Source organism: Ranitomeya imitator, chromosome 7, assembly GCF_032444005.1.
Source record: "Ranitomeya imitator isolate aRanImi1 chromosome 7, aRanImi1.pri, whole genome shotgun sequence".
In the NCBI taxonomy this organism is placed as follows: Eukaryota; Metazoa; Chordata; class Amphibia; order Anura; family Dendrobatidae; genus Ranitomeya; species Ranitomeya imitator.
The window spans coordinates 42596031-42622071 of NC_091288.1; the positions used below are offsets into that span (position 1 = coordinate 42596031).

The 26041-nt window shown below is 43.7% G+C and overlaps 1 protein-coding gene across 1 annotated transcript in view; it reads right to left on the bottom strand.

Annotated features, from left to right (window-relative positions):
• Positions 1-26041, bottom strand: part of SLC25A12 (solute carrier family 25 member 12) — a 174017-nt gene that overhangs the window by 41330 nt on the left and 106646 nt on the right. Inside the window, exon 11 of the mRNA XM_069733139.1 lies at positions 23408-23560. Within this exon, the coding sequence (XP_069589240.1) occupies positions 23408-23560 (153 nt within the window). The remainder of the gene's footprint in view (positions 1-23407; positions 23561-26041) is intronic.

Consider the following 26041-nt stretch of genomic DNA (forward strand, 5'->3'; position numbering starts at 1 on the left):
AAGCTTAAATTGCAAAATTTATTTTTAGCTCCAAATAAATGCATTTAGGTAAAAATAAAATATCCAGAAAAGTGGACAACCCCTTTAATGCATGTAGAGGTCTAAAGGCCCTTTTACATGGGTTATGACTGGCACAACCCATGTACACAGGAACGATCGCGCCCAATCATTGCCTGGGTAAACAGCTTAAACATGCTTGTTCAATTATTATTATTATTAATAATAATAATAATAATAATAAATTATCAATTTAAAATAATTATCATTTATTAACACATTTTCACAATATATTTTATTTCTGTGCAGGATAATCAGATCCTCTGGATTATCAGACGCTTTATTAAAAGCAATTTCACTCGACCATACCAGCATATACAGTGGGGAAAATAAGTACACCTTTCCACACAATCAATCACACTCCAACCTCTCCACCATGGCCAAGACCAAAGAGCTGTCTAAGGGTCAAAATTGTAGACCTGCACAAGGCTGGGTGGGCTACAGGAAAATAGGCAAGCAGCTTGGTGAGAAGGCAATAACTGTTATTAGAAAATGGAAGAAACACAAGATGGCGGTCAATCTTCCTCAGTCTGGGGCTTTATGCAAGATCTCGCATCGTGGGGTAAAGATGATTCTGAGAAAGGTCAAGAATCAGGCCAAAATTACACATGAGTACACTGGCAATGACCTGAAGAGAGATTGGATCTCAGTCTCAAACATTACCATAACACACTACACCGTCATGAATTAAAATCCTGTACGGCATGCAAGGTCCCCCTGCTCAAGCCAGCACATGTCCAGGCCCTGTGAAGTTCACCAATGACCATCTAGATGATCCAGAGGAGGCATGGTAGAAGGTCATGTGGTCAGATTACACCATAATAGAACTTTTTGGTATCAACTGCACTTGCCGTGGTTGGAGGAAGAAGGATGAGTTCAACCCTAAGAACAAACAATAAAGCATGGTGGGGTAAACATACTTTGGGGGTGCTATTCTGCAAAGGAGATAGGATGACTGCACCATATTGAAGGGAGGATGGATGGGGCCATGTATCGCAAGATTTTGGCCAACAACCTCTTTCCCTCAGTAAGAGCAATGAAGATGGCACGTGGCTGGGTCTTCCAGCATGACAATGACCTGAAACACACAGCCAGGGAAACTAAGAAGCTGCTCAGTAAGAAGAATTTCAAAGCCCTGAAGTGGCCTAGCCAGTCTCCAGACCTGAGCCCAATAGTAAATCTTTGGAAGGAGCTGAAACTCAATGTTTCCCAGCGACAGCCCCGAAACCTGGATGATGTGGGGAAGATCTGTATTTAGATGGGGAGCAAAATCCCTGCTGCAGTGTGTGCAAATTTGGTCTAGAACTACAGGAAACGTCTGACCCCCGTAATTGCAAACAAAGGTTTCTGTACCAAATATTAAGTTCTGTTTTTCTATTGTATCAAATACTTATTTCTTGCAATAAAATGCAAATTAATTACGTAAAAATCATACAATGTAGTTTTCCGCATTTTTTTTTATTAGATTCTCTCTTTCACAGGTGAAGTGTACCTACGATAAAAATTACAGACCTCTCCATTCTTTGTAGGTGGGAAAATTAGCAAAATCGTCAGTGTATAAAATAATTACCGTACTTATTTTCCCCAGTGTAGTTAAAGAAAGAGGTGTAGAATATAAAAATATGTTTGTAAAGGTAAATTACCGCCGATTGTACAGTAATATAGGATTATAAATGACTCAGTGATCCATATATTATAATGCAGATAAATTATGATTATTTCAAGAACAGATGACAGTACAAACTTTAAAGTAGAAAAAAACAAAACAACAAAACTTCAAAAAATAGGAGTAAGGAAAAACTACTCTGGGACCCAACCAATTTCATAGCATATGTGTTCTAACCTCAAGCTCAACCCCATAGCAGATGTTTGCTAAACCGACGTCGTACCACATGGAGAGCAGCTATTCTCCGTCCACAGAGATCCCCTGATTGCTGGTTGTCTTTAAAGATGCAATTTAAAGTGACAATAAAATAGAAGAGTGTTCCCTGTACAGCCCAGCGATTGGCTGGTGATACATCATAGAGCAATAAATAACACATTATATGCAAGAAATAAAAGTGTTACCACAAATACCGTACATCCAACATACTGTAGATTACAAAGAATATTATATATAATGGATAAATAATCAAGAGTGTTATCCAGGCGTTGCTGCACCAGGGTCTTAATACATGGTCAAGACAGGTTTGTTGGCACCCACCGCCAGGCACTCAGACCAGCCAGCCCTATACAAAACGACTGAACCTGAATAAATATGACCATTGCAAAACAAGAACAATTTAGATGAAATGTTTGCACTAAAGGGGCCTCTGTCACCACAGAACGACCGTTCACACCAAGTACAGATGCTCGGTGCACCCTTGGAGTGGCCAAACATTTACGTGCACCTTTCCACCTGCTTCATTTCCCTCTTTCTCCACCTCCTCCCATCTACTTTGATTAACAGCTCTGACTTCATAGAGCCACGGAAGGGAGGAGATACAAGCAGGTGGCAAGGTGCACAACGGTCTACCATCTTCATGCCTTCCTTTCCTTCATGGGTCCTGATAAGAACTGAAGATCAGGTGCCAAAGGATTGTTTGCAACATAGCAAAGCTTTCAAGGCAAAACCACTTGAGCCACCATTCAGAGGAAGAGATGACCTTCCTATTCTCCTAGACAGTTTTTCAGGCAGGGGCCCATGATTTCCCCCCTTTTATCCTCCCCTATATTGCTTAGACCATTGAACTCGCCTATGTGCATATATTTTTTTTTTCAGGCTTGGATGCCAGGTTGAATTTATCAAGAAATCAAGGTAATTGCTCCTATGACGTCCACCAGTTGAGGACATTCCACCCTCCCAATATATTACCATTTCAACAAAACTATCTTATTTATAGGGTGCAGTCAGAAAACCGTGTAAACCAGACTGCAGTGCTCAGACTGGACGGCGGCTCTCCTGACCCAAGTGTGACAGCTTCATGTACTTCCATGCAGCTGTCACGGTCGGGTCATCAGAGCCGTCGGCCAGTCTGAGCACTACCGTCTAATCTCAGTCGAATTTATACGTCCGTCTGACTGGGGCCAAACGGGGAACTAATAACTTTTCCCATAGAGGATTTCCCATTTCCTCCAACAGTCCCATCTAAATTGGGCTTTCAGAAATGGATGGATTTGTCGATAACACAAAATCCATTCAGCCGCATGTATTTTCTCCAATAGACGTGTGTGAATATACCCTTAAAGAGGGGTTGTGCTTTTTCAGCAAACTTTTGTCTGCAGCATCAGTTAGGGGTAAAAAAAAGAAACTGTACTAATTTTCCCTCCCCGAGTCAAGCGCTCTGCGCGTCTGTCGCTGCTGCAGTCTCGGTCATTTGGCTATTTGAGCTCACTTAGACAGCGCTGCAGCTAATCTCATAGGCTGATAGCACTTGCCTCTGAGCTCAGCGATTGACTGCAGCGTTGTCGACGTGACTTCACCGCTGTAGCCAAGAACAAAGACGTTAGTCCTCCTTGAACAATCTTTCTTATTTCGACACCCATTGAACATAAAAAAAAATTGTCTGCAGCACAAAAGCATAAATACTTGGATCATAAAGATCATAATATTAATGTAATCATGATATAAATGCTCAATCATAAGGATCCGTGTTGTGTTTTGGGTATAGGTTCACTGCACTAGTTGTTTTCTTCCAATTTCTATTGTACTTGGTATTTGTAATATTAAACATCATAAATTATAAGAACGAGTATATGCGCATCTTCCCAGCTGTGCTGCAGATGTCGCTCAACTAGCATCAAATAAATCATCGGCACATTCACAGCCACACAATCATTTCAACTCAATCAGAAAACACCTACAATATTTTGGTAAAAAAAAAAAAAAAAAGAATTATTTTCATAGCGATAAATATCTGAAGGCGCCCCATGTGTATTTGCCACCTCCATACTGTGTTTAGGTGGGGCATTTAATGGTGTTATTGGCTATAAAACTCAAAATAGTCATTAAAAGGTTATTCTAGTTACTAAAAGTTGTCTCCTACAAAAAGGATAGGCGATAATTACTAGGGTGGTGGGGTGGGTGAGGCCCGGGGGTCCAACCGTTGAGACCCCCATTGAATAATGAATCCTCAACCACACATTTGATTTTTGAATATTTGATCCGATTTTGATCTTTGCTTTGTACCTTTTATAGTCCATGGGTCTCTTGGCGTGTCCAATTATCATTATTTTTCCAAAATAATTGATTGTTACGTGTATGAGATTAAAAAATAAGCTTTAAAAAACAGAAAACTGTTGTCCTAGCCATAAAAAAATCTTGTTCTTAATTTTCTCTGCCTTTGATTTTAGAATTGTTAACATCCCCCTCCCCCCCCCCCCCAAAAAAAAAAAAAAAAAATACATGTGAAGCAATAGACAAGCAATGCACCTTGAGGCAGACCAATTTCAATGCCTGTCAGCTCAAAATGGCTGTTCACACCAAGCAAACATACTTAGTTTAACCTTGGTGTGGCTAATTAGTTCAGGACATCTTCCACCTACCTGTTTTTCATCCATCTTTACTGTTCTCTTCCATGATTGACAGCTTTGGCTTTACAGGACCCATAGATAGGGGGAGATAAATGAAAAACAAGTACGGTAGTTGGGCAGCTGAATTAAACATCTCGGCCACACCAAAGGAAAACCAAACGCCTGTGCTTGCTTTGAACAGTCATTTTTGTGCAGACAGACTCACCTTAACAACAAATTATGAAAAAAATATAGATTGACCATACTAGAGGCAATTTAACCCCTTCATGACCCAGCCTATTTTGACCTTAATGACCTGGCCATTTTTTTGCAATTCTGACCAGTGTCCCTTTATGAGGTAATAACTCAGGAACGCTTCAACGGATCCTAGCGATTCTGAGACTGTTTTTTTCATGACATATTGGGCTTCATGTTAGTGGTAAATTTAGGTCGATATTTTTTGCATTTATTTGTGAAAAAAATTCTAAATTTGGCAAAAATTTTGGGAATTCATAGTGGATGCTTTCCTGAAACGGAAAGTACTTGCAAGCAGCATAATACAAAGAATAGCTGGTTTACCCAGAATCCTTTGCAGTAGGCGGAGCTTAGCCCAACTTGGGTCTCTCCCTAAGGTGGCTAGCATGTGTGTATCGCAAAAATTTTGAAAATTTCGCAATTTTCAAATTTTGAATTTTTATTCTGTTAGACACAAAATAGTTAATAAATAACATTTCCCACATGTCTACTTTATATCAGCACAAGTTTGGAAACAAATTTTTTTTGTGCTTTTTATATGGGTTAAAATATGACCAGCGATTTCTCATTTTTACAACAAAATTTACAAAACCATTTTTTTCAGGGACCACCTCACATTTGAAGTCAGTTTGAGGGGTCTATATGGCTGAAAGAAAAAACCCAAAAGTGTGACACCATTCTAAAAACTGCACCCCTCAAGGTGCTCAAAACCACATTCAAGAAGTGTATTAACCCTTCAGGTGTTTCACGGCAGCAGAAGCAACACGGAAGGAAAAAATGAACATTTAAAGGGAACCTGTCACCCCCAAAATCGAGGGTGAGCTAAGCCCACCAGCATCAGGGGCTTATCTACAGCATTCTGTATCCTAAAAGATAAGAAAAAGAGGTTAGATTATACTCACCCAGGGGCGGTCCCGGTCCGGTCCGATGGGTGTTGCGGCCAGATGACGTCATCTTCTGGTCTTCACACTGCGGCTCCGGCGTACTTTGCCTGCCGTGTTGACTTGAGGGCAGAGCAAAGTACTGCAGTGCGCAGGGCCTCTTTGACCTTTCCCGGCACCTGCGCACTGCAGTACTTTGCTCTGCCCTCAACAGGGCAGACAAAGTACGCCTGCGCCGGAGCCGCAGCGTGAAGACCAAAAGAGGACGTCATCCTATGAAGATGGGAGGCCCCGGACCGGACCGCGACGCCCACCGGATTGCCCACCCAGGTGAGTATAATCTAACCTCTTTTCTCATCTTTTAGGATACATCGGGTGCTTACCTACAGCATTAGGCCAGTCTCACACGTCCAGATAATTCCGGTACCGGAAAATGATCTTTTAGCAACAATTTTTTAATTTTTCCAAGAGTAAAAGGAGAAAGTGGACCCCCAAAAGTTGTTGTCCAATTTGTCCTGAGCACTCTGAAACCCCATGATGTGGGGGGAACCACTGTTAGGGCGCACGGCGGGGCTCGGAAGGGAAGGAGCGCCATTTGACTTTTTGAATGGAAAATTAGCTCCAATCCTTAGCGGACACCATGTCGCGTTTGGAGAGCCCCTGTGTGCCTAAACATTGGAGCTCCCCCACAAGTGACCCCATTTTGGAAACTGAACCCCCAAGGAACTTATCTAGATACATTGTGAGCACTTTGAACCCCCAGGTGCTTCACAAATTGATCCATAAAAATGAAGAAGTATTTTTTTCACAAAAATTTTCTTTTAGCCTCAATTTTTTCATTTTTGAAATTTAAAATTTGTTGGGCAATTTCTCCTGAGTACACCGATGCCTCATATGTGGGGGTAAACCACTGTTTGGGTGCACGGCACGGCTCGGAAGCGAAGGAGCGCCATTTGACTTTTTGAATGGAAAATAAGCTCCAATCGTTAGTGGACACCATGTCACGTTTGGAGAGCCCCTGTGTGCCTAAACATTGGAGCTCCCCCACAAGTGACCCCATTTTGGAAACTAGACCTCCCAAGGAACTTATCTAGATGTGTGGTTAGCACTCTGAACCCCCAAGTGCTTCACAGAAGTTTATAAAGCAGAGCCGTGAAAATAAAATATATATTTTTTCCTCAAAAATTATTTTTTAGCCCAGTTTTTTATTTTCACAAGGGTAACAGGAGAAATTGGACCCCAAAAGTTGTTGTCCAGTTTGTACTGAGTAAGTTGGTACCCCATATGTGGAGGGGAACCACTGTTTGGGCGCATGGCAGAGCTCGGAAGGGAAGTAGTGACATTTTGAAATGCAGACTTTGATGGAATGGTCTGCGGGCGTCATGTCACATTTGTAGAGCCCCTGATGTGCCTAAACAGTAGAAACCCCCCACAAGTGACCCCATTTTAGAAACTAGACCCCCAAAGGAACTTATCAAGATGTGTGGTAACCACTTCTTACCCCCAAGTGCTTCACAGACGCTTATAACGCAGAGCCGTGAAAATAAAAAATCCTTTTTTTTTTTTCAAAAATGATTTTTTTAGCCTGCAATTTTTTATTTTCACAAAAGTAACAGAGAAATTGAACCCCAAAAGTTGTTGTCCAGTTTGTCCGGATTACGCAGATACCCCATATGTTTGGGCGCACGGCAGGGCTCGGAAAGGAAGTGGTGATGTTTTGAAATGCAGACTTTGATGGAATGGTCTGCGTGCATCATGTCACTTTTGGAGACCCCCTGATGTACCTAAACAGTGGAAACCCCCCAATTCTAACTCCATCCCTAACCCCAACACATCTCTAACCCTACCCCTAATCCCAACCCTAATCCTACCCCTAATCCCAACCCTAACCCTAATCACAACCCTACCCCTAATCCTAACCCTACCCCTAACTATAATCCCAACCCTACCCCTAATCCTAATCCCAACCCTACCCCTAATCCTAACCCTAATCCTAATACCAACCCTAACTCTACCCCGAACCCTACCCCTAATCCAAACCCTAACCCTAATGAGAAAACTGGCACAGGGGGGTGATCACCGGGGCAGGGGGGAGATCAGGGTCACAGGGGGGAGATCAGAGTTGCAGGGGGGGGGATCAGCGGGGCAGAGAGGATCAGCGGGGAAGGGAAGATCAGGGTCGCAGGGGGGAGATCAGGGTCGCAGGGGGGAGATTAGCAGGGCAGGGGAGATCAGCGGCATATGGGGGAGATCAGCATCGCAGGGGAGATCAGTGTCGCAGGGGGGATTAGCGTCGCAGGGGGAGATCAGAGTCGCAGGAGGGAGATCAGCATCACAGGGGAGATCAGTGGGACAGGGAGAGATCAGTGTTTTGCATGGGGAGATCAGCGTCACAGGGGGGATCAGCGTCGAAGGGGGATCAGCGTTGCAGGGGGGGCGATCAGAGGGGTTGGGGGGGAGATCAGCATCGCAGGGGGTGAGATCAGCGTCACAGGGGGAACAGAGTTGCAGAAATATCAGCGTCGCCGGGGGGGAGATCAGCGTCACAGTGGGGGATCAGCGTCGCAGGGGGGAGATCAGCATCGCAGGGGGGAGATCAGCGTCGCAGGGGGAGATCAGCGTCGCAGGGGGAGATCACTGGGGTAGGGGGGTGATTACCGGGGGCAGGAAGGGGCTGTCAGGTGCGGGGGAGCTGTCAGGTGTGGGGGGTTGAGGATATGCAAGAGGAGATGGAGCCAGCAACGGCAGTGAACAGTCAGGGGTTGATCACCGGCGCAGGGGGGAGTGAGCGGAGGACGGGGAGGTAGCGGAGGTGGGGGTGAAGGAGCGGAGGTTGGGGGGGAAAGCAGAGGTGGGGGAGGAAAAAGCGGAGGTCGGGGGAGGGAGCGGAGGTAGGGGGGGCGTGGAATTGGACAGCAAAGGGAGCAAATGGGAGTACCTGGGGGCAGCGGCCATGATTGAGGTGAATATGTGGCAGGGAAACCAGCAGGCACCTTGCTGTTCAGCTTCCACGGACACCATAAAGCTGGACAGTGAGGCAGCCATCGCTTACTCCGCCCCCCCCCCCCCATCTGAATGGAGAGCTAGTGTCACATGGACGCTAGCTCCAATCAGATCTGGGGGTGGTGACTAAAAGGGTCACAGAGCAATCGTAGCCAAGGGGGGCAAAGCCACCCCCCCTGGTAAAAGTCCCCCTGTCCATGCAGGTCGGGTGAAATTTGAGTTAACCCTTTCAACCGATCTCCAGGAACGCGATCATTCTGTGACACAGCATATGTGTCACAGGTCGGATTGGCATTGACTTTCATGACGCGAACGCTGTGTCACAGGTCGGGAAGGGGTTAAATCCCCAGGTGCTTCACAAATTGATCCATAAAAATGAAAAAGTGCTTTTTTTCACAAAAAAGTTCTTTTAGCCTCAATTTTTCATTTTCACATGGGTAACAGGATAAAATGGATCCTAAAATTTGTTGGGAAATTTCCCCTGAGTACACCGATACCTCACATGTGGGGGTAAACCACTGTTTGGGCACACGGCAAGGCTCGGAAAGGAAGGAGCGCCATTTGACTTTTTGAATGAAAAATTAGCTCCAATCATTAGTGGACACCATGTGGCGTTTGGAGAGCCCCTGTGTGCCTAAACATTGGAGCTCCCCCACAAGTGACCCCACTTTGGAAATTTGACACCCCAAGGAACTTATCTAGATGCATAGTGAGCACTTTAAACCCTCAGGTGCTTCACAAATTGATCCGTAAAAATGAAGTAGGGCACCATTTGCCTTTTTGAACGCAAGATTGGCTGGAATCAATGGTGGCGCCATGTGGAGTTTGGAGACCCCCTGATGTGCCTAAACAGAGGAAACCCCTCAATTCTAACTCCAACACTAACCCCAACACACCCCTACCACAACCATAACCCTAAAACACCCCTAACCCCAATCCCAACCCTAACCACAACTCTAACCCCAACACACCCCTAACCCTAATCCCAACCCTAACCACAACACACCCATAACCCTATTCTTAACCCTAATTCCAACCCTAACTCTTATTCCAACCTTAACACTAAGGCTATGTGCCCATGTTGCGGATTTTTCCGCACCGTTTTTGAAAAATCTACGGGTAAAACGCACTGCGTTTTACCTGTGGATTTCCAGTGTTTTTTGTGCGGATTCCTATACAGGAACAGGTGTAAAACGCTGCGGAATCCGCACAAAGAATTGACATGCTGCAGAAAATACCAAGCTGTTTTTTCCACACCATGGGCACAGCGGATTTGGTTTTCCATAGGTTTACATGGTACTGTAAACATGATGGAAAACTGCTATGAATCCGCAGTGGCCAATTCGCTGCGGATGCGCAGCCAAATCTGCACTGTGAGCACATAGCCAAATCCTAACCCTAATTCTAACCCTAACCGCAACCCTAACCCTAATTCTAATCCTAATTGCAACCCTAACCCTAATTGTAACCCTAACTCTAACCCTAGTGGAAAAATAAAAATATATTTTCTTTATTTTATTATCCACCATTACAGAAGATCGACTCTCCACTCTACTCTCAAGATCGCATCTCACCACCTGTGAACTTGACCCGATCCCTTCCCACTTCATCCCAAACCTCGCCACAGCCTAACACTAGCAACTGGTGTTTTCCCCTCAAGCTTTAAACATGCCTCAATCACACCTATTTTCAAAAAGCCCTCTCTTGACCCATCTTCTGTATCTAGCTATCGCCCTATATCACCTCTCCCCTATGCCTCAAAACTACTAGAACAACACGTCCATCTTGAACTGTCCTCCCATCTATCTTCCTGCTCCCTCTTCGACCTCTTACAATCAGGTTTCCGTTCAGACCACTCCCCTGAAACTGCCCTAAGGTCACCAATGACTTATCAACCGCCAAGAGCAAGCGACACTACTCTATCCTCCTCCTCCTGGACCTGTCCTCTGTCTTTGACACAGTGGACCATTCCCTGTTGCTGCGGACCCTCTCATCCCTTGGCATCACAGATTTGGCCCATATCCTGGATCTCGTCATACCAAACGGACCGGACATTCAGCGTCTCCCACTCACATACCACCTCCTCACCTCGCCCCTATCTGTCGTAGTCCCGCAAGGTTCAGTTCTAGGCCCCCTGCTATTCTTCACTTACACTTTTGGCCTGGGACAGCTCATAGAATCACGGTTTTCAGTATCATCTCTATGCTGACGACACACAGATCTACATCTCAGGACCAGATATCACCACCCTACTAACCAGAATCCCTCAATGTCTATCCGCTATTTCATCCTTCTTCTCCTCTAGATTTCTAAAACTTAACATGGACAAAACAGAATTCATCATCTTTCCCCCATCTCACGCGACCCCCCAATGAATCTATCCATTACAGTCAACGGCTGCCCACTCTCCCCAGTCCCACAAGCTCGCTGCCTCGGGGTAATCCTTGACACTGATCTCTCCTTCAAACCACATATCCAAGCCCTTTCCACTTGCTGCCGCCTTCAACTCAAAAATATTTCACGGATCCGTACATTCCTAAACCAAGAGTCTGCAAAAACTCTAGTCCATGCCCTCATCATCTCCCGCCTCGACTACTGTAATCTTCTGCTCTGTGGCCTCCCCTCTAACACTCTCACACCCCTCCAATCTATTCTAAACTCAGCTGCCTGGCTAATCCACCTGTCCCCCTGCTATTTCCCGGTCTCTCCCTTCTGTCAATCCCTTCACTGGCTCCCCATTACCCAGAGACTCCAGTACAAAAGCCTAATCATGACATACAAAGCCATCCACAACCTGTCTCCTCCATATATCTGTGACCTCGTCTTTCCTGCACGCAACCTACGATCCTCAAAAGATCTCCTTCTCTACTCCCCTCTTATCTCCTCTTCCCATAATCGCAATCAAGATTTCTCTCGCGCATCACCCCTACTCTGGAACTCTCTAGCACAACATATCAGACTCTCACCTACCATCGAAACCTTCAAAAAGAACCTGAAGACCTACCTCTTCCGACAAGCCTACAACCTGCAGTAACCACCGATCGACCAAACCACTGCACGACCAGCTCTATCCTCACCTACTGTATCCTCACCCAACCCTTGTAGATTGAGCCCTCGCGGGGAGGGTCCTCTCTCCTCCTGTACCAGTTGTGACTTGTATTGTTCAAGATTATTGTGCTTGTTTTTATTATGTATACCCCTCCTCACATGTGATCAAAATGTACCTGGAATAAATCTGCTGGCCGGCAGATTCGGCGGGCGCACTGCGCATGCGCCTGCCATTTTGGAAGATGGTGGCGCCCATAGGAGAAGACGGAGGGACACCGGAACTCGGTAAGTATGGGGGGGTGGGATCGGACAGCGGGGGGGGGGGGCGGTGGGGAGAGGAGGGCGCGTAGGACAGGACGGAAGGGTAGGAAACACTGACGGCGGCGGCAGATCGCCGCTGTCAGTCGGTGGCGGGGGCAGATTAGGGTCTCCAGCCGTGGCCGATGATATTGTAGCATAGTCCATGGCTGGATTGTAATATTTCACCAAGTTTCATAGGCAAAATATTACAAATTGCTCTGATTGGCTGTTGAAAGTGAAACAACCAATCAGAGCAATCGTAGCCACGTGAGGGTAAAGCCACCCCCTCTGGTCTGAAGTACCACTCTCCCTGTCCCTGCAGGTCGGGTGAAATTTGAGTTAACCCTTTCACCCGATCTGCAGGAACGCGATCATTCTGTGACGCAGCATATGCGTCACAGGTCGGATTGGCACCGACTTTCATGACGCGTACGCTGTGTCACAGGTTGAGAAGGGGTTAATATGTTTGTGACCAGATTTGGAAAGTTTCATAAGGAAACAAGATGATAACAATCACAACGTAGGGCCCCAACAACCCACTCCATATGGGAAGGCTCTCATTATGGATGCAAGTTCTGTCCCAACTGTGGACCTCGTTCTCCACCTTGTCCAAACAGTCAGTCCATGAAAATCGGACAGCACTAGGATGTCATCTGAATGTAGTCCGATTTTTTTTCCCTTGACCCATAGTCTTGAATATGCAAGTGCCATCGGATTGTCGGAGGCAAATCGTGTATGCTGCAATATCTTTCCTCTGATCGCTTGAAGAAAAAAAATCGGATATGTTTGCACGGTCGCAAAGAATAACATGGGTACGAGTGTTACCCGTCAAAACCACAGTTAGCCCTCGTCGATTAAACCAGTTGTCTGCACGCAGCCTATGGATGAGAAAAGGTAGCCACCAGAAAGTCACATCTACTAACCCTACAGCTCAGCTTCGTGGACTAGATGTCACCAGAAACTTGGAAAAAAAAAGTTATTTTAGGAGAGTGAGAGCCATGTAAATCAGATCTTCATTCATTTTTCACCGATAACCAACTATGATTTCAGAACAACTGATGGCGCTCTACTGTTACAGTCTATATAGGCTATCGAATACTATGTTCGAGTCCCCGCGGCTGCATGTCTCGTGGCTGTTCAACAATTGCAACACATGCAGGGATTTCCTATTAGTTAGGCATATGTTGTGGCTGTCGAACAGCCGCGAGACATGCAGCCGTGGGGACTCCAACATCTTTTTCGAGCACGCCGAAGAAACTTGGTTAGCACCAAAGCATGCTTGGATAACCCTAATCATGATGTCTACTATACATAGGACAATAAAAAAAAAGAAAATCCCATTTTATTTCCCATTGAATTACTAGAACATAATCTCATCTTTGAAGAATAAACATGAAGGTTTCAAACAATTAGAACATTTCCCATGGACATTCCCATTACAACTAAATAATAACATCCAGAATACAGATCGCGGATTAGGCACAGTAGTACTGTCTGACTACCTGATTATTTAACCCTCCCTTCCTCCAGGTTAACAAATGATGGACAGGGCGTGAGTAGGAGGATGCATTTTGTCATTGTAAGAGGAAAAGCATAATCCGGATTAAAGTTAATGTGGAAGTAAACAATATAGGGTTCAGCAGGGACGTTTATAACCCATAAGTGGTTGTAGTGAAGGATTAGAATAAGAATGTACACTTTATCGGGTGAGAACAAAGCAATAAATAAAGCTGGAAGTCATTGGAGATGGAAATTTTCAACTTACACGGTGATGGTTTTATAGTTCTAAGGACTGACATTTTTTTTTTTTTTTTTTTTTTCATAAATCAGTAGTACGTGTGAACCTAAGAAACGTAATATATCTTATCACAGAAATCTCCTTCTTCCTGTGCAAGGACTCATCAGTCACTTTCAAAACATTTTCAATTAATGGGTAAAATCTGTCTTCAGTGAATAAAGATATCCCCATAAAGTTCTATGGAGGACTGTGTCTGACATTTCAGAAGAACATGCCGCAGAATGTCTGAGTCTGCCTCTAGCTCCGCTCTCTTTCTCCCCCTCTATAGCACCAATTGTCATCTTCTATCTCAAAAAGTTGATTTGTCCGGGACTTTGATATCGATTACTTAGCCCTATTATGGGTCATCAGTATTAGATTGGTAAAGATCTGATTAACACCACAAGAATCAGCAGACTGACGGGACCCTGGCACCAAACTAAGGCTGGGGTCACACTAGTGCATCACATCCGATACGAGAGCCAGCGCCCAGTGCTCCGATCCTCTCGCATGAGAGTATCGCGGCACTGATGCGGAGGAGACGGAGAAAGTAATTTCTCCATCTCCTCTGCTGCCGGTGTTGGCGGGAATCGCACTGCACTCGGGTAATATCCGAGTGCAGAGCAATGTATCACATGAACCAAAGACTTATATAAACCTGGTGAAAGATTCTCTTTGAGGAGCTTTAGATTTTTTTTATGAAAAATTCTATTTAAACAAACTAAAAAGCTGGAAAGTAGAAATACAGTTTTCTTTCCCATTGCAGATTGCTAGTTACATCTAGATACTTGGGTATATATTATAACTGTGTATTTTATTTTACTTAAATAAATGTCCCTGGCCGTAATCATGGCAATAATAACAGTAATAATAATAATAATTTCTTTTTGCACTGCTGTATTCACAGAATTGAAATGCTTTTTCATTTTTTTTTTTTAGAAGAAGATTTTTAGAGGTTAAAGGAAAATTCCTATCAGGTTCTGTTCAAATCCACATCACATGTGACATACAATGGACTCTAAGGCTGGAGTCACACTCAGCGTAAGACAATACGGTCCGTATATTACGGCCGTAATACGCTGAAAAGTCCCCAAAATAATGGTCCGTAGCTCCTCCGTAGGCAGGGTGTTTCAGCGTTTTTTGCGCATGGCATCCTCCGTATGTAATCCGTATGGCATCCGTACTGCGTGTTTTTCTCGCAGGCTTGCGAAACCGACATACGGCTATACAAGGGATCCATGTGTAAAAAAAAACAAAAACATATATACTGTCTATATATATATGTATATATATATGTCAGTAGACACATATATGTACCGTATATATATTATTACTTCATACAGCGCTAGATAGCTTTAAAGCCGGTAATTCAATTACCGGCTTTTGCTATCTCCTTCCTAAAACCCGACATGATATGAGACATGGTTTACATACAGTAAACCATCTCATATCACCATTTTTTTTGCATATTCCACACTACTAATGTTAGTAGTGTGTATGTGCAAAATTTGGCCGTTATAGCTATTAAATTAAAGGGTTAAATGGTGGAAAAAATTGGCGTGGGCTCCCGCGCAATTTTCTCCGCCAGAGTAGTAAAGCCAGTGACTGAGGGCAGATATTAATAGCCTGGAGAGGGTCCATGGTTATTGGCCCCCCCCCCTGGCTAAAAACATCTGCCCCCAGCCACCCCAGAAAAGGCACATCTGGAAGATGCGCCTATTCTGGCACTTGGCCACTCTCTTCCCATTCCCGTGTAGCGGTGGGATATGGGGTAATGAAGGGTTAATGCCACCTTGCTATTGTAAGGTGACATTAAGCCAAATTAATAATGGAGAGGCGTCAATTATGACACCTATCCATTATTAATCCAATACTAGTAAAGGGTTAAAAAAAAACACACACATTAATAAAAAAAAATTTGCGCGGATTTTTTGCGTTTTTTCCCGGACACTCCAATTTGATGGGAAATCCGCAAAAATAATGAACATGCTCTTTTTTTTTGCGGAATGTGTTTTTTTGCGGGAAAAAACGCAAACATATGCACAAAAAATGCGGAATGCATTCTAAATGATAGGATGCATAATGTTTGCGGGAAATTCCGCAAAAAAAACGCTAAAAATCCGGACGTGTGCACATACCCTCAATCAAGGAAGAGAAGAAAAATGGAAAACAAGTAGGCGGGAAGGGGCACTAAATTATTTGGCCACACCAAGGGTGCACCGAGTGCCTGTGCTTGGTTTGAACAGTCATTTTGTGCTGACAAACTCACTTTAAAAAAGGACAGTTTATAAGAAGAAAAAATATGGTTTCACCGTAATGCAAAATACAAAGGGTATACAGACACACACTTGCTCATTATTCAGATGAACTATTGCAAACATTAAAAGAAAAAAAAAGGGAAAATATGTTCTAAGCAGCGTTATCACAATTTGCGTATAGTGTTTTATTACAAAAAAAAATAGCAAACAAAAGCAGCATCCCTCCAAACCCAAAACATGTAGAATTATCTTAAAATCCAGGCGATAATCTTCCCCAATAGTCAGTGACCTACAGAATTGCACTTTCCCTATAGATACATCCATTACATCGTCACAAGTGGGAATCTGCAATGAGTAAGTGACATTGCCGGTGAATACCGATTTCCTGGCTTCCATTCACGGAGCATATAAATAACAAATCACTGACGTACCAAGGACAAGAGAGGGATGAGCCGTTCCTTTTAACATTTACCAAGCGGAAATCAGCCAATAGTTAATGAAACTGCCTCCATTTCCATCCCCATGTCAGTAATTTAAAAGACTTCTGTGTAGGAGAAAGGTAGTTATTAGATGCAAGGGGAGTTGAAGAGAATACAAAGAAAGCGATCCTCCCTCCATGGTCTGTGAACCGTTCTATGAGAATTCCCACTGAATATTATGAGGGAGACAAGTCACAAAAGTGCACTCATACCACTTCTCATCTCCTGTACGACCCCAACAGACCCCTTCTGTACCAGAAGTCAAGAAAACTTTATCATAGTACCCCCTGAGCGCAGAGGGGGCAGCGAGAGCAAATATCTCAGACGCTCAATGCTTTATATAAAAAAATTGTGGGCAGTACCGCGGCTCAGTGGTTAGCACTGTATGGTGGCTTAGTGGTTAGCACTGTATGGTGGCTCAGTGGTTAGCACTGTATGGTGGCTCAGTGGTTAGCACTGTATGGTGGCTCAGTAGTTAGCACTGTATGGTGGCTCAGTGCTAAGCACTGTATGGTGGCTAAGTGGTTAGCACTGTATGGTGGCTCAGTAGTTAGCACTGTATGGTGGCTCAGTGCTAAGCACTGTATGGTGGCTAAGTGGTTAGCACTGTATGGTGGCTCAGTGGTTAGCACTGTATGGTGGCTCAGTGGTTAGCACTGTATGGTGGCTCAGTAGTTAGCACTGTATGGTGGCTTAGTGGTTAGCACTGTATGGTGGCTCAGTGGTTAGCACTGTATGGTGGCTCAGTGGTTAGCACTGTATGGTGGCTCAGTAGTTAGCACTGTATGGTGGCTCAGTGCTAAGCACTGTATGGTGGCTAAGTGGTTAGCACTGTACGGTGGCTCAGTGGTTAGCACTGTATGGTGGCTCAGTGGTTAGCACTGTATGGTGGCTCAGTGGTTAGCACTGTATGGTGGCTCAGTGGTTAGCACTGTACGGTGGCTCAGTGGTTAGCACTGTATAGTGGCTCAGTGGTTAGCACTGTATGGTGGCTCAGTGGTTAGCACTGTATGGTGGCTCAGTGGTTAGCACTGTACAGTGGCTCAGTGGTTAGTACTGTATGGTGGCTCAGTGGTTAGCACTGTATGGTGGCTCAGTGGTTAGCACTGTATAGTGGCTCAGTGGTTAGCACTGTACGGTGGCTCAGTCGTTAGCACTGTATGGTGGCTCAGTGGTTAGCACTGTATGGTGGCTCAGTGGTTAGCACTGTACGGTGACTCAGTGGTTAGCACTGTATAGTGGCTCAGTGGTTAGCACTGTATAGTGGCTCAGTGGTTAGCACTGTATGGTGGCTCAGTGGTTAGCACTGTATGGTGGCTCAGTGGTTAGCACTGTATGGTGACTCAGTGGTTAGCACTGTACGGTGGCTCAGTGGTTAGCACTGTATAGTGGCTCAGTGGTTAGCACTGTACGGTGGCTCAGTGGTTAGCACTGTATGGTGGCTTAGAGGTTAGCACTATATGGTGGCTCAGTGGTTAGCACTGTATGGTGGCTCAGTGGTAAGCACTGTATGGTGGCTCAGTGGTTAGCATTGTACAGTGGCTCAGTGGTTAGCAGTGTATGGTGGCTCAGTGGTTAGCCGTGTATGGTGGCTCAGTGGTTAGCACTGTTGCTTTACAGCGCTGGTGTCAAATCACACTAAGGACAAGTTTGCATCTTCTCTCCACGTTTGCATGGAGTTTCCTCCGGGTTCTCCGATTTCCTCCCATACTCCAAAGACTGATAGGGAATATAGATTGTGAGCCCCAATGGGGACAGTGATGACAGTATCTATCTGTAAAGTGCTGTGGAATATGATGGTATATCGTTATTATGCTTTGCTTGTATAGCGCCAACTACCAGGATACAGTGGGGGAAATAAGTATTTGATCCCTTGCTGATTTTGTAAGTTTGCCCACTGTCAAAGACATGAACAGTCTATAATTTTAAGGGTAGGTGAATTATAACACAGAGATAGAATGTCAAAAATAAAATCCAGAAAATTCCATTGTATAAATGATATAAATGTATATGCATTTTGCAGTGAGAAGTAAGTATTTGATCCCTCTGGCAAACAAGACCAATACTTGGTGGTAAAACCCTTGTTGGCAAGCACAGCAGTCAGATGGTTTTGTAGTTGATGATGAAGTTTGCGCACATGTCAGGAGGAATTTTGGTCCACTCCTCTTTGCAGATCATCTCTAAATCATTAAGATTTTGAGGCTGTCGCTTGGCAACTCGGAGCTTCAACTCCCTCCATAAGTTTTCTATGGGATTAAGGTTTGGAGACTGGCTAGGCCACTCCATGACCTTAATGTGCTTCTTTTTGAGCCACTCCTTTGTCGCCTTGGCTGTATGTTTTGGGTCATTGTCTTGCTGGATGACCCAGCCACGACCCATTTTTAATGTACATATTTGTTTTTGGTTCATGTATGATACTCTAAGAATTGGAAAATCAACCAGACTCTTTTAAGGGTTAGTCACCAAATAGTCAAGTTCTCTGATCCATAGGATCCAACCACTGCTCCCCCAGAGATGATGAGAACAGGGGTCTGCAGTCTCATCCTGAATAGAGCAGATGCTTCCTCTGCTCTCTCCATTATCTATAGAGCTGCTGAGCGCTGCGCTCGGCCATTTCCTTCAGTTCCATAGACAGTGAATAAAGCAGAAGTCAGGCATGCGCCCTCCAATCCATTCATGGCTGAGCTGCAGTCCTGTTCGCAGGATTGCTGGGGCTCCCAGAGGTCAGCACCTGAAAAGTCAGTAAGATATCCTTTATCATCAGAACTGGGGAAAACTTGAATTATGTGGTGAATAACTCTTTATCAGATACCAGATGGTGTAGATACCAGACATATAATATAATATAATATATACATACATGGTTGGGCTCAGCATACATGAATCCTAACGCAGGTACCGTATATATCTCCATCTCAGTAAAAAAAATAAAAATACATATATTTTTAGAGGTGTGGGGGCCCAAATAGAACTTTTGCTATGGTGCCCTGTGATTTCTATGAATGCCCCACTTGCAGGGCGGCAATAATGAGGGCAATCTGGCCTGTTGCTCAGAGCCCGAGACACTGGGGATGCCATGGCCAGATTGTCCTCATCATAAGCGGCATGCCGGGCACAGGGGCCCCCAACGGTCAGTGTCAGCCCCTGCCCTACAGTATTGCCTATGTAATTATGTCTGTTTGCCCTAATGGACTTCTGGTATGCGGTGAGAGAGACAACAACCCCTTTAAGATATATGAGGAACTAAATGCTCAAACACTGCGTAGATTTCATCTTTGTTTGTTATTCTAATTGCATTACAATATCCCATTGTATAAATTGAGATAATGCCAGTTTGTTTAAAAAAAAGTTTAATATTATAGCAACCCGTATTTATAAATAGATTGTTATAATACATAATTAAAAACTACAGTAAATAGCTTACAATGTATATTAAATTAATAGTGCACTTATTGCTATAGTCACTAATATTATTCAAAACTATTAAAGCTTAGAAAAAAAAAAAGACTTTGTATTTATTAATTCCCACTTCCACCCGAAACATTCATATCTGAACGCACTGGGTTACATAGAGCTCTGCGGCTTTTCAAGCACTCCCACGCCATCCATTAACGTTGCTCTGTAGAACACAGCCAGTGCAGTCTGCACTCTATTGTCACCGCCACAACTGCCGATGTTGCAAGGCATAACAATGAATGTTTCCTTTAAATGCACCTTAAGAGATGCGCGGTATACAATCCAATCATTTCTAAATATAGTGAGCATTATAGCACAGTTCAAAATTAGTTTTGTGCGTTTGTGAAGAACATCGACCTTAAAGAGCGAGCTTCTCGGAGAATCGCTTCATCTAAACAGAAGAATATTGCACTTTGGAAACTACTTCCATCCAGGTAACTGAAGCATGGCGATTACTTTTCCTGTCTTCACCAAGTATACATGTTTTCTAAGTTTCAAGGTGGACCTTTAAATTGCTAAAATTACATCTCAGATTCATTATGATCTACCGAGAACAATAGCAGTGTTTTTGGGGGAAAAAAAAAAGAAAAGGTGCTACATATATTTTTATCTATATATTATATATTTATCTATATATTATATATGTAGATTCATTATGAAAAAAAATATACACATTATATATACATATACACACACACAGTATACATATAATTTTTTTTATTTTTTTCTTACATAGATATACACACAGAATTTTTACCTTTCTATAAATGTTTTGTAAAAAAAAAACCCACATGCATATAATATATACTGTAAATATGAAAGTAGAGTTCCACCGGTCTTGTAAAATGTGGGTGCAGTCCCCCAAATCCACAGGCAAGTAGATAATGATAAAAAAAAAGGAAGAATGAGAGGTGACACTCCAAAAATAGCAAAAACCTGAAAATAAAATAGTCCATGCCAAAGGAACATAACATTTTGGCTCAAGGTGAGAGCCTTTCTAATTTGAGACGGGCTCGCACCTTGAACCGAAAAGTTATGTACCTTTGGCATGGAATACTTTTGCCAGGTTTGGAGCGCGACCTCTCTTTCTCCTATTTATTTGTAAAAAGCTTTCCATTCCTTTCCTAACTTTGGAAAAGTCTTTGCTGAAAAAAAATATATTTATAACGTTTGGGGTTCAGTTTTCCACATATATAACTGCAAATCTCCTCATCTTCTCCTGGCTGCAGAGAAATTATGGAAATCATGAAAGATACCCTACAGACCCCATAGTCAGTCGGGTCTTCAAGGTGAGGTATCATGTTCGGGATGTTACAAACCCATTACAGTTAGGATTTCTGTTCTTCTACTATGAAGAGGGTTAAAAAATGGAATTTAGAACGTAAAGTTGTGCTCAAAAATTTACATACCCCAGCAGAATTTTTGCTTTCTTGTCCTTTTTTCAGAGAATATGAATGCTAACACCAAAACCTTTTCTCCACTCATGGTTAGTGGTTGGGTGAAGCCCTTTACTGTCAAACTACTGTGTTTTCTCTTTTTTGAATCATAATGACAACCCAAAACATCCAAATGACCCTGATCAAAAGTTCACATACCCTGGTGATTTTGGCCTGATACCATGCACAGAAATTGACACAAATGGGTTTGAATGGCTACTAAAGGTAACATCCTCACCTGTGACCTGTTTGCTTGTAATCAGTGTGTGTGCATAAAAGCTGAGTGAGTCTGTCTGGAATCCAGACAGACTTTTGCATCTTTCATCCAGCCACTGACGTTTCTGTATTATGCATCATGGGGAAAGCAAAAGAATTGTCAACAGATCTACGGGAAAAGGTAGTTGAACTGTATAAAACAGGAAAGGGATACAAAATGATATCCAAGGAGTTGATAATACCAGTCAGCAGCTTTCATACTGTGATTAAAAAATGGAAAATCAGAGGCTCTATAAAAATAAAACCATGGTCAGGTAGACCAACAAAACTTTTGTCCACAACTGCCAGAAAAATTGTTCGGGATGCAAAGAAAAACCCACAAATAACATCAGCTGAAATACTGGGCTCTCTGAAAACTGGCGGTGTTTCTGTTTCAAGATACACAATAAGGAGGCACTTGAAGAAAAATGGGCTGCATGGTCAAGTCACCAGAAAGAAAGCCATTACTGAGAAAATGCCACAAAGTATCTCACCTACAATACGCAATACAGCACAGAGACAAGCCGCAAAACTTCTGGAACAAGGTAATTTGGAGTGATGAGACCAAAATTGAACTTTCTGACCACCACCATAAATGTTACATTTGGAGAGAGGTCAACAAGGCCCATAATGAAAGGAACAACATTCCTACTGTAAAGCACGGAGATGGATCGCTGATGTTTTGGGGATGTGTGAGCTACAAAGGTACAGGAAACTTGGTAAAAGTTGAAGGAAAGATGAATATAGCATGTTATCGGCAAACACTGGAGGGAAATTTGCAATCATCAGCCTGGAAGCTGCACATGGGACGTACTCGGACATTCCAACATGACAACTATCCAAAACACAAGGCCAAGTTGACCTGCCACTGGCTACAGAAGAACAAAGTGAAGGTTCTAGAGTGGCCATCTCAGTCTCCTGACCTCAATATCATTGAACCACTCTGGTGAGATCTCAAGCTCGCAGTTCATTCTAGACAGCCCAGGAATTTGCAGGAACCGGGGACTTTTTACCAAGAAGAGTGGGCAGCTTTACCATCTGAGAAAATAAAGAACCCCATCCACAACTACCACAAAAGACTTCAAGCTGTCATTAATGTTAGAGGGGACATTACACGGTATTAAGAAATGGGGTATGTGAACATTTAATCAGGATCATTTGGATGTTTTGGGTTGTCATTATGCTGTGAAAAGAGAAAACACAGTAGTGTGACAATAAATGGATTCACCCAACCACTAACCATGAGTGGAGAAAAAGTTTTGGTGTCATCATTCATATTCTCTGAAAAAAGGCCAAGAAAGCAAAAATTCTGTCAGGGTATGTAAACTTTTGCGCACAACCGCAGATGTTAACATTTCCATTACGGACGTCTGAACCTGGCCTAAGGCCAGTCTTGACCGCAAGTTACAGATGTGAATGGCTCAGTGTGTAGGTAATGGGTGCAACATTGCATTCATTTTTCTGGTTCATAAAATGGACCAACGTAGTGCATCCTTTGTTTTGTTTTTCCCATGCAGACCATCTGTTGTGCGCGCTTGCACACTGACTTTAAAGGGCCGTGTGTGGTCCATGGTGCACAAGGACTAATTATATGCTCGTCAGAACTAGTCCTTCTCAATACTTTTCAAGAATTTTCAACATGGGCATAAACAAAATAATCACCAATTACTAAAAAGTAACACTGGCTATGATTAGAACATAAAACACATACCTCTGTAAAGTCCAAAGAAGCCCTCGTAGCGCAGTACTTTCTTGAAGCAGTCAAAGCTGCTTTTATACATAAGCTCCCCAACAAATGAGGACCGCTGGTTCTGCATCCGAGTTTTTACAAGGTCAATAGGATAGACAGCCGTAGCTCCAACCGCTAGAAATATGATGAAAAAAAAAAGTAAGTATGAAAAAGGATAATATTCAAAAGTAAAAATATTCCCTAATTTAGCAACTGAAGAATCCTAATAATGGCATGCAGGACACAGAGAATAATAAAGTGGTCACAGTTCAGCTCTTTACAACCTCCAAACATGTGCCATGTTGGTGTGACCTTGGCTCAACCTTCCACTCAGCCAAAGAAACAATGTCCAAGGGTACAGGGCATTGGAGATTGAATAAAAGATGAAGTTTTAACTTTTCCATCAAGTTAAAAAGACAATAACAGTTGCAAGACAATGCAGTGATAATTTCGTCCATATGATCCTTATCAAGCAAAACAAAAATAAAACTCAGTAGCAAAAGTTTTTTTTATTCTTGTCTTGCTTGATAAACACATTATGGATGAAACACATTAGTTTTATTGATTATTTTATCTTTTAATTTAATAGAATGAATAAAAAATGAAGTTTTAACCTCTCATTGGTGTCGCCTTGGACCCTTGGGCATACTTTGAAAACGATGGGCCGTCCATTAGAAGTATAGTACAGGGCAAGAGAAGCAAAATAGATTGTTTTTTTTCTACAAATCTATAGATCAGTTTAAAGGGAATCTGTCAGGTGATTTATGCTGCCCACAGCCGACAGCATGAATAACAGCTAGGCATATTATTCTCTGAAATGCCAGAGCCACTCAAATATACTTTGAAGATTTGGTTAGGACCATAGTTGGAGACCAGACTAATCTTGCACCACCTCAGGTGATTGACAGGTCTCTCCCTTGCTTGTCCATAGAGAAAGACGTATCAATACCCCCTTGTTTCCTTATAGATTGTCAGCTGGGCCCTCATTCCAAATGGAACTGTTAAACTACTTGTTACTTTGTATTATGCTTGTTGTGCGTACATGTCCCCGCTTAATTGTAAAGTGCTATGAAATATGTTGGCGATACATAAATAAAATAATAATAATAATTATTATTATTATTATTATTATTATTAATAATAATCAACTGCTGCAGCACTAGGAAGAGCCGGTCTAGGGGTAGTGCCGGACTTGTCTTGTCTGCGGCTATGGTTTACAACTGTATCTTTAAAGGACTTGTCCACTACTAGGACAACTCCCTTCTCATTCCCCATGTTTGGCCCCATTAAAACAAAAGCACTTACACTCCCCTTCAATACTGGCGCCGTTTCAGCGGTGTTGGCACTCACTTTCCCGGGATCACATGAGGTTGTTATGACACGTGAGCCCTCCTCCCAATTAGCGCCGGAGTCACTGTCCTCACATTCAAACATAAATAATTAACAGGAAGGGAGCAGCACCAGCCACAGTTGTGACTTCCTCTTGATTACAACATCTGAAGGTGGGGACAGTGACGTCGGCGCTAATTGGGAGGAGGGCTCAAGTGTCATAACAACCTCACGTGCGTCCCAAGAGACTGCCGACACTGATGAAACTGAGTCAGCATGGGAGGCGAGTATAAGAGATTTTATTTTAACAGGGCCAAACTTTAGCCCCAGCGTCCCTGCATGATCCCCATCCAGCTCTCCCCTTGCAGGGACGCCGATTCACTCACCGCCCCGGCCCTCACTTCCTTCTGCTCTTGCGTTCTCCCTGGGCCTATGCACGTCTGGCAGATCCCCAGGCACTGCGCTTAGGACGCTCTCTCAGTCTCTTATAGAGACAGTGCACTATCCCAAAGTGTCCGCAGCCAGTGGCTGGGACACACTTATTATTTAAGGCACCTCCACCTGTTGGGAAGTGTCTGAGCAACTTGTTCTGTCAGTTTTCTGCATGCTTGCTAGCTGTCAGGTCCCCTGTTCTTGTATACCTGCCTGTATCTGCTGGTACCTGCCTGTTCCTGTCTGTACCTGCCTGCACCTACCGTGCTTTCCTGTATACCAACTGTGCCCGCCAGCACCTAACATGCCTTCCTGTATACAAGCCTTTCCTGCCTTCACCTGTTGTGCCTTCCTGTATACCAGCCATACCTGACTGCACCTGCCTTGCTTTCCTGTATTCCAGCCGTGCCCGCCAGCACCTGCTGTGCCTTCCTGCATACCAACCATTCCCGCTGGCACATGCCGTGCCTTCCTGTATTGCAGGAGTACCTGCCATGCTTTCCTGCTGGCCAGCCGTATCAGCCAGCACCTGTCGTGCCTTCATGTATAGCACCAGTACCTGTCATGCTTTCCTGCATACCAGTTGTGCCCACCAGCACCTGCTGTGCCTTTCGGTATATCAGCTGTACCTGTTTCAGCTTCCTACCCTTTGGGGGTTAGCTGTCATATGTCCGAGGTCTGTCCTGGAGTAGTACCTGGTGCCTATCTGGACACGACTTGGGCAGCATGAATTGCCTCACAGTTCCATTTAACTACTTATGGAAATTCCTGCAGACTGTTGTTTAAAGTCCAGTGGGCGGTCCTAATCACTAACAACTCCAGTGGGTGGTTCTAATCAGTAACAAGTCCAGTGGG